This window comes from Echinops telfairi, unplaced genomic scaffold, assembly GCF_000313985.2.
Source record: "Echinops telfairi isolate 266 unplaced genomic scaffold, ASM31398v2 ScPeMD7_1713;HRSCAF=2227, whole genome shotgun sequence".
NCBI lineage: Eukaryota > Metazoa > Chordata > Mammalia > Afrosoricida > Tenrecidae > Echinops > Echinops telfairi.
Genome location: NW_022105611.1, coordinates 10,411,433 through 10,421,298, shown reverse-complemented (window position 1 = coordinate 10,421,298; position 9,866 = coordinate 10,411,433). Strand labels below are relative to the sequence as shown.

General features: G+C 39.6%; 1 protein-coding gene, 1 non-coding gene and 1 pseudogene across 5 annotated transcripts in view; 1 reads left to right on the top strand and 2 right to left on the bottom strand.

Annotated features, from left to right (window-relative positions):
- Nucleotides 1–9,866, top strand: part of ANKRD42 (ankyrin repeat domain 42) — a 75,005-nt gene that overhangs the window by 15,540 nt on the left and 49,599 nt on the right. For 3 of the 4 annotated variants that reach the window (XM_045293212.1, XM_045293211.1, XM_045293213.1), the window contains exons 4-5: nucleotides 3,269–3,388; nucleotides 4,839–4,974. In XM_045293212.1, the coding sequence (XP_045149147.1) occupies nucleotides 3,269–3,388; nucleotides 4,839–4,974 (256 nt within the window). The remainder of the gene's footprint in view (nucleotides 1–3,268; nucleotides 3,389–4,838; nucleotides 4,975–9,866) is intronic. The other variant, XM_045293214.1, reaches the window with a different exon arrangement.
- On the bottom strand, nucleotides 1,745–1,898 carry LOC115870508 (annotated as a pseudogene).
- LOC115870511 lies at nucleotides 9,077–9,183 on the bottom strand. Its single transcript, XR_004046746.1, has one exon. It is a non-coding gene; the product is annotated as a U6 spliceosomal RNA (small nuclear RNA).

The window sequence follows — 9,866 nt, the reverse complement described above, 5'->3', positions numbered from 1 at the left end:
ATGTAGCCTATCTTATCTAGATAGACCTATGGGGATAATAATATGCACAAAAAAAACAAGACAGCAAAACAAAGTGACAAAAGAACAAAAACAACAACCAAACAACCAATGACACAAAAAAGAAAAGCCTGTAAATAGTTCAAGGTTTGTTTGTTGACCTTTAGGAGTGTTTTCTGGTGGAGTCTGATGGGGTGCCATGCCCTAGCCCCACAGTCTATTTTTGGTATTCCCTCGGGATTTCCTTGCTCTGCTCCCCTTGCTGTTCTGTTGCACATCCATTAGTGTTTTGCCTCAGTGTGGTGGGTCAGATCGGGCTCAGTTCCCACACTGTGTCTCCAGTGTTGTGCCCCATAGGGCTATGGGTCAGTGAGGGATGTCATGTTTCATAGTGGGGCCGGCCATATGGTCCTCTCTGTGCATTGGCTGCTCTGAGCAGGGATATCATCCACAAGGCTTGGTGGGCAGAATGTGCTCCACTCTCTCTTCCTCCCTGTTCATTTGCTCCCGTGTGCTCTGATCAGACATGCCCCTCTCCCTGAGCTGTAGCTTCAGTGCTGTCCTCTGAAATAAATTCTTCTGGGGGGAGGGGTGGCTGTCCACACAGTTGGGATTGGGGAGATCTCTCTCTTGACCCATTTTAAAATCATTTCCATTTTTATTATCTTCTGTTTTCTTTTTGATTCAGATTTCTCTGTTTTGTCTAGGTGGTGGTGGTGGTGGTGATTTGATTCCTATTTGTATTTTGTATAATTTTCTGTATATGAAATATAGGACAGGTAGATCTATAAAGACAGTAACTGGATTGATAATTGCCTAGGGGCATGGCATAAGAGGATTGAGGGAAATGGAGAACTAACAACAATGAACCTGAGAAGAAAATGTGTTGAAATTGATTCTAGTGATGATTATGCAACTCTTCTTAATATGACAGAATGATTAAATTGTATGATATGTGAAGTATATACCAATAAAACTGTAACAATCTTAAAAACAAGGAAGAAGAGCTGGGAGCAGTGTGTGTCCTTTTGTCCCAGATTCTCTGTGCTGAGTATCTGTTAGACACTAGGGAAGATTGATGCCAAGACAGGGAGATCTTCAAGGCCCACTGGGCCCATAGATGTTGAGAAGAGACAAGGGGCCTGACAGAGAAAGCCTTCCCTAGAGCTGGCAACTACAGACTGGGAAAGTTTTTGGAAAGGACATATCAGACAAGAATATACTCTCTAAAATGAATAAAAAACTTTAATACCTAAATAAGGAAAAGACAAGCAATTCAATTAAAAAATAGGCAGAAATCATAAATAGACACTTCACCTAAGAAGACATTCAGGTGGCTAACAAACATGAAGAGTTCACAATCGTTGTTCATTATTGAAATGCAAATCAAAATAATAAGATCTCATTTCACCCAAGCATTGGTAGCAAAGTTCAAAACAGCAAACAAGTACTGACAATGTGTGGAGAGACTGGAATCCTCACACACTGCTGGTGGGGCAGTAAAATGGGGCAACCACTATGGAAAACGATAGGGTGCTTCCTGAAAAACTTGGAAATAGAAATACCACGTGACTAAGCAATCCACTAGGTGGTATATATCTAGGGAAATAAGAACCGTGACACAGATACCCATGTTCACAATAGCAAAAAGTGGACACCCTAAATGCCCAGCAGTGGAATGGATAAAATCTAGGGTGTTTACATACACACAATGGGTGCAACATCGAAGAAGAATACTGCATTTTTGAAACCTGTGCTGAGTGAAATAAGTCAGTCACAAAACAAATAATGTGTGAGGTCACTGTTTTAAGAAGTTAAGAAAAGGTTTTCTTTTTTTTCTTTAGCAATAATCGCGCCTCGGGTAAACCTCATTGACTACGATATTGCCACTGCTCAAAGCTGAAAAGGTTTTCTGTAGAGAGTCACTGAGTTTTAACTGAAGTGTACTGGTGTCTCTCTGGGGTGCTTGGGGATGCTGTGTAACCTGGAATGCTGGGACGATGGTCATATGTTGTCCCACATCCCAAGATGCCCTGTGTGCACTGAGACCTCAGCTGCATTTGTTAAGATAAGATTAGTCCCAAGGAATTGTTTGTGCTTAGAGCAGCTGTTCTCAAACTGTGGCTCGTGACCCCTTTGAGAGTCGAAAGACCCTTTCTTTTCTTTTTCTTTTTTTTCTCGAACGACCCTTTCACAGGGGTCGCCCGATTCATAACAGTAGCAAAATTACTGTTATGAAGTAGCAACGAAAATAATTTTATGCTTGGGGGTCACCATAACATAAGGAACTGTATTAAAGGGTCGCAGCCTTAGGAAGGCTGAGACCCACTGCAGCATTAGGAAGGTTAAGACCCACTGCCTTAGAGCAATTTTATCACGATGTTGTTTTTACACTGTGCAAGCTGTGTATCCTTGCCTCATTAATATATAAAGCTGTACTTTTGAAATAAAATTTGCCTTTGGATCATCTGTCCACTGGCCACTCTTGCTTCAGGTTGTCATTCACTGCAGGTCCATACCGCTGTACGGTAACAGTTTTCGTATTAACTCAGGGTTATCGAGAAGAAAGGTAAGGGAGGGTAATTTACCAGTTAGAAGGCTTGGGAAACTGGGTTAGAATATTACATGACCTGGAAACAGGCCTGGTGTTGTCTTGGTGTTTATTCCTTGAATAATGGAATAAACAATATTTGCCCTTTTGTGACTGACTAAGTTCGCTTAGCATAATGATTTCCAGGACCTTCCATGCCATGAGGTGTCTCATGGTTTCATCACTGTTTTTGGGTATTCACAGTATTCCATTGTGTGTACGTATCAGACTTATGATGGGCATTTGGGCTCTTTTCAGCTTCTTGCTGTTGTGTATTGCAATGAACATGGGAGAGCAGACATTTGTTCATGTTCTGTTTATTACTTCTTTGGGGTATATACCCAGCAGAGGTATTGCTGAGTCATACGGTATTTCTAGTCCAGTGATTTTGGGTAGTGCCATATCGCTTTCCACAATGGTTGTACAGAGATTGTAGCTCTATGGTAATTGAAGGCCCCATCTTTTCTCCTGTGGAGCACCTGGTGGTTTTCATCTGCTAACTTTGTGGTTAGTTGCCCAACTTATAACCTACTATGCCGCCAGGACTCTTAGCACATGTATACATATGTTATAGTTTAGCTATACAGTAATAAATTGCTTGCCTTTAAATAACCCATACCTGTATTTATAATCCAATATTTATACTCACGCAAACACAAGGTTTCTTTTCTTTATTTTTAGGCTCTTATAGTGAATGGAGCAAATCTGTCAGCACAGGATGATCGTGGATGCAATCCTTTACATCTTGCTGCTGCTCATGGACATTCTTTCTCTTTACAGATAATGCTCCGAAGTGGAGTGGTAAGGGGTTCTTGTTGCTATGTGAGGATATGTAATTATGTAGATAGAACAGCACTTCCCGATTTTAAAATCTTTTATATGATTTTGGAGAAGTAATTTAATATTTCTCTTTAGCCTTTTTAAAAGCCAGTTTTATTGACATATAGTTCATGTACCATACAACTCAGTGGCTTAAATATATTAAAAAGGAGTTACGCAATCACCACAATCAAGTTTAGAACATTTTCTTTATGCTATTGCACATCTTATTAGCTCTCCATTTCTCTCCCTCCTCCCCTGCCATAACCCTAAGAAACTATTAATCTAGTTTCTGTCTTTCTCAATTTACTTATCACGTCATATGTAATTCTATAGGGATAGTTACTAGATTTAATAGTTTACTTATCCTGGATGGCACATAAAAGGATCCCTGGAAGCGTAGTGGGTTACGAGTTGATCAGCAGTAGTAAACCACCAGTCACTCCAAGGGAGAAAGGCGAGGCTTTGTACTCCTGTAAAGACAGCGTTTCAGAAACCCACAGGGATGGGGACAATTCTGCCCTGACCCTATGAGTGCATTTGGGATGCCATCTAGAGAAAATTATACAAAAAGCCTCCAACAACTCTCTTTAGATTTTTCTTTTCTCTTTATTACTCCTGGTTTTGTAAAATCGCCCTGCCCTTTATCAATAAAGATACAATTCTCCAGAGTTTTCATCTTAAATAGGGTAATAATTCTGATTAACGTCAAACAGATTAATCTCCCAAGGGGGCAGTTTGGTAGTATAAACATTTCAGGGGCTTGGGGTTCTTCATGTCAGTTTTAGGGTTGAAATAAGAAAATTCTCAAACGTCCAAATACGTTTTAACTAAGGTAATTGCAAATCTGTGCAATTTTCTGTGGTTTGGGATGTTTAAAAAAATTATTGCATATGCTAATTAGTATATTATGTAACTAGAGATTTCATTTATCACAATATTTATAGTATTAACTAGTTGTGGGAAAAAACAGCTTTTAAGGATGAAGACTACCAATATTGAGGACAGTATGCTAAGAATTGATGCTTCTATAGTTAGAAAAACAGTGCAGACCCTCATAAATATTTTTTCATAACTCTTTGTTTATACTCTTAAAGATAGAATTTAGTCACCTAATCCATTTCTCTCCTTGGGGCTCAGCAATCTGTGACCTGCAAAATGACTAGAAGATTTTATGTGACTAAATACATGCTTTTAAAAAAGGCAATTTTATAAAATTTTACTAGTCTCACACATTCAAACTAATGGTTGCCATTTTCTTGGTCATTCCACTTCTCCCATTAAACTTAAGAGTTTGCCTTAAAAAGTTGTAGGCAAAAAAAAAAAGTTGTAGGCATAACCTCCATTTCTCATTCGTAGAAATCAGCCTCTGGTCTTAGTGTTTCCTTTACAAAATGGGAAGAAACTGAGACCTTGTGAATGTTACCTCTAGGATCCCAGAGTGACTGATAAGAGAGAATGGAGACCTGTGCATTATGCAGCTTTTCATGGGAGGCTTGGCTGTTTGCAACTTCTTGTTAAATGGGGATGTGGCATAGAAGATGTGGATTACAATGGAAACCTTCCAGGTACGCAATGTTGTTGTTTGCTGCTGTCCAGTTAGAGAGAGCCTATGTACAACAGAACAAAACACCACCTCGTCCTGTGCCAGCCTCCCAATTCTTTGACCCTGTTGTTGCAAGTCACTGTGCCAGACCTTCTCATTGAGGGGCTTCCTCTTGTTCTCTCTGCCTCGACTTTACCAAGCATGATGCCCTTCTCCAGACTGGTCTCTGCTGATGACATGTGTAATGTCCATGAGACGAAGTCTTGCCATCCTTGCCTCTAGGGAGCATTCTGACTGCACGTCTTCCAGGACATCTATTTGCTCTTTTGACCGTTCGTGGCACTTTCAGTATTCTCTGCCAACACTGTAGTTCAAATGCATCATATTTTCCTTGGTCTTTATTATTTAGTGTCCAACTTTCACATACGTATTAGGCAATTGAAATACCATGGCTTGGGTCAGGTGCACCTTAGTCCTCAAAAGTAATCTTGCCTTTCAACACTTTAAAGAGGTTTTGTGCAGCATATTAACTAATGCAAGGTATCTTTTTTTAAAAAAAATAATTTTATTGGGGGCTCATACAATTCTTATCACAATCCAAACATCCATCCATTGTGTCAAGCACATTTGTACATTTGTTGCCATCATCATTCTCAAAACATTTGCTTTCTACTTGAGCCCTTGGTATTAGCTCAATTTTCCCCCTCCCTCCCCCTTCCCCCGATGAACCCTTGATAATTTATAAATTATTATTGCTTTGTCATGTCTTACACTGTCCGACGTCTACCTTCACCCACTTTTCTGTTGTCCATTCCCCAGGGAGGAGGTTATCCGTAGATTCTTTTAATCGGTTCCCACTTTCTACCGCATATTCCCTCCACCCTGCAGGCATCGCCACTCTCACCACTGGTCCTGAAGGTTTCATCTGTCCTGTATTCCCCACGTTTCCAGTTCTTATCTGTACCAGTGTACATCCTCTGGTCTAGCCGGATTTGTAAGGGAGAATTGGGATCATGATAGTCGGGGGTTGTGGGTGGGGTGGTAAGGAGGCATTTAAGAACTAGAGAAAGTTGTATGTTTCATCATTGCTACACTGCGTCCTGACTGGCTTGTCTCCTCCCCACAAGGTGTCTTTTGATCTCTTGACTTCTGCTTCCATGAGCATTGATTGCGAATCTAAGCAAGGTCAAATTCCTGGCAACTTTAATCTTTTCTGTTTATCATGATGTTATCTGTTGGTCCTGTTGTGAATTTTTTTTTTTTAATTGAGTTGTAATCCATACTGTGGGCTGATCTTCATCAGAGAGTGCTTCAAGTCCTCTTTACTTTCAGCAAGCTAAGTAGTGTCACCTGCAAATTGCAGCTAGTTAATAAGCCTTCCTCCAATCGTGATGAAGCATTCTTTTCCATATAATATAGCTTCTCTGGTTATTTGCTCAGCATGCAGATTGAATAAGTATGGTGAGAGGATACAACCCTGACCCACACCTTTCCTGATTTTAATCCATGCAGTATTCCCTTGTTCTTTCCACAACTCCCTCTGGATCTATGTACAGGTTCTGCATGAGCACAATGAAGTGTTCTGGAATTCCCTTTCTTAAGATTATCCGTAGTTTGCTATGATCCACACAGTTGAAAGTCTTTGCATAGTCAGTACAACACAAGTCAACATCTTTGTCGTATTCTCTGCTGTGAGCAAAGATCCATCTGTCTTTTGCAATGTTATCTCTTGTTTTCACATCCTCTTCTGGACCGGACCGTAACCTCTGGCAGCTATATAACTGCTTTTAGATAAGCTCCAGAAAAACTTTACTTACATGCGGTATCAGTGATATTATTCTATGATTTGTGCATTCAGTTGGGTCACTTTTCTTTGGAATGGGTACAAATACGGATCTCTTCCAGTCAGTTGGGCAAGTAGCTCTCTTCCAAATTTCTTGGTATAGATGAATGAGTGCTTCCAGTGCTTCATCAGCTTGTTTTTTGCTAATGTTTTCAGTGCAGCTTGAAATTCTTCCTTCATTACCATTGGTTCTTACTCATGGTTGAATGTCAACTTTTTGATCGGAAGTTCTTTTCGGTACAGCGACTCTGTATTCTTTCCATCTTCTTTTGATGTTTTTTACATCATTCAGTAGTTTTCCCATGAAATCTTTCAATATTGCAGTTTTTTCCTTGGAGTTCTTTCAGATTCAGATATGCTGTGTTCTTTAGTTTTGGTTTTCTAACTCTCGGACTTCATATTTCATTATAATATTTCACTTTGCCTTCTAGAGCTGCTCTATGAGCTTCCCTGTCCAGGGCTCTGACGTCATTATCTCTTCAGCGTGCCTTGTCCACTCTATGATTAAGAGCAAGTTTCCGAGTCCCTTTTGACACTCACACCGTTCTTTTCTTTCCCGTCTTTGCTTTCTTCATGCCTGGTGTCCTTGGTGTCACCCCACTGATCATCAGGTCTTCTGTCATTGATGTTTTAATGCAGCACATCTGTTCTTGAGATATTTTCCACTTTCAGGTGGCATATATTTAAGGTCATATTTCCACTCAAGTGGATCTGTTTTAATTTTGTTCACCTTCAACCTTAACTTCCATATGAGCAATTGAAGATTTGTTCCACAGTTGGTCCCTGCCAGACTGTAGCTCATATTGAACTTCTTTACTGTCTCTTACCATGGATGTAGTCAACTCAATTTCTGAATATTTTATTTGGAGAAGTCCATGTGTATAGTTGCCTATTATGTTGTTGAATAAAGATATTTGTGATGAGGAAGTTGTTGGCCTTGCAAAAGTCTATCATGTGATCTCTAGTTTTCTGTCAATAAGACCCTATTTGTCAACTACTGCTCTTTTTTGTTTCCAACTTTTGCATTTCAATCACCACTAATTATCAGTGCCTCTTAATTGCAAGTGTGATCCATTTTAGACTGAAGAAGTTGGTAGAATTCTTCAAATTTCTGCATTATTAGCTTTAGTTTTTTGTGTATAAATTTGAATAATAGTTGTATTGACTGGATAGCCTTGTATGCAGACAGAAATTACCCTATCACCAACAGCACTGCACTTCAAGGTAGATCCTTAAATGTCCTTTTTGAAGATCACTCTAACGCACTTCCTCTTGATGATATCATTCCCCGCATAGTAAACCACATGATTTTTTGATTTAAAATGGCCAAACTAGTACATTTCAGATCACTAATGCCTAGAATATCAGTTTTTATGCATTCCTTTTCATTTTGGATGTCTTCCAATATTCCTAGATTCATACTTTGTATGTTCCAAATTCTAATTATTAATTAATGTTTACAGCTGTTTCCTAGATGGATACCTACAGGACCAGTGGTGAGAGTGGTGATACTGGGAGGGTGGAGGGAGGGTTGGGTGGAGAGGGGGAACCAATTACAAGGATCTACATATAGCCTCCTCCCTGGGGGACAGACAACAGAAAAGTGGGTGAAGGGAGACGTTGGACAGGGCAAGATATGACAAAATAATAATTTATAAATTATCAAGGGTTCATGAGGGAGGGGGGAGCTGGGAGGGAGGGGAAAAATGAGCTAATAGCAAGGGTTCAAGTAGAAAGCAAATGTTTTGTGAATGATGAGGGCAACAGATGTACAAATGTGCTTGACACGATGGATGGATGGATTGTGGTAAGAGTTGTATGAGCCCCCAATAAAATGATTAAAAATTAAAAATAAATTAAAATCCCTTGAATGATCATAAATAAATAAATGTTTTAATCATTTTATTGAGGGCTCTTACAGCTCTTATCACAATCCATCCATCCATCCATAGTGTCAAGCACATTTGTACATCTGTTGCCATCATCATTTTCAAAACATTTTCTTTCTACTTGAGCCCTTGGTATCAGCTCATTCCCCCCTCTCCCCTCTTTCCTCCTCCCTCCTTCATGAATACTTGATAATTTATAGTTTTTTTTTATGTCTTACACCGACCGATGTCTCCCTTCACTCAATTTTTTTGTTGTTTGTCACCCTGGGAGGGGGTTATATGGCAATCAATCAGTTCCTCCTCTCTCCCCCCACCTTCCCCTTCCCCTCCTGGTATCACTAATCTAATTATTGGTCCTGAGGGGTTCATCTGTCTTGGATCCCTGTGTTGTGAAAAATGCGGAACACTGCACAAATTTGCGTGTCGTCCTAGCACAGGAGTCATGCTAATCTTGTCTGTATGGTTCCAGTTTTAGTATCTGTGCTGCCGCAGCAAGCACGACATTTACTTTCTATTGAGCCCTTCGTATCGGCTTCTCTTTTTTCCCTCCCAACCCTTCCCCCTTGACCCTTGATAAATTATAAATTATTATTTTCATATCTTATCCCTGTCTCCCTTCCCCCATGGTTCTTCCCCCTGGAGGGAGATGGGGGTGTGGTTATGTTTGGATCATTGCAATTGGTTCCCCCTTCTTCCCCTTCTCTCCCCATCTTCTTCCTACCCCTCTGTTATCACTGTTCCCATCCCTGTTATTTGATTCGTGTAAAGCAAAAAAAATATTTTATTTCTTTAAACATATATAATTAGTTTATAAACATATGTAGTATTTTTTGTGTGCATAATATTCATTATAAATAGTATAATGTCGAGGTAAAAGAGTGTGGCCTAAGGGGCAGGCTGCCTAGGTCTAAATCTTACCTTCTTAAAAAAAAATTCATTTGGCATTCTTTTTGAGCACCTGCTATATGTCAATCACTCTCTTAGGTACTAAAGATTTCACAGCAAATAAAGCAAAGTTCCTATCATCTTGTGATGGTGATGGCAGGGACAGAAAATAAAGTCAATATTAAAATAAATTAAGATTTTTCCTTTTTTTAAAAATCATTTTATTAGGGGCTCATACAACTCTTATCACAATCCATACATACATCAATTGTGTAAAGCGCATTTGTACATTTATTG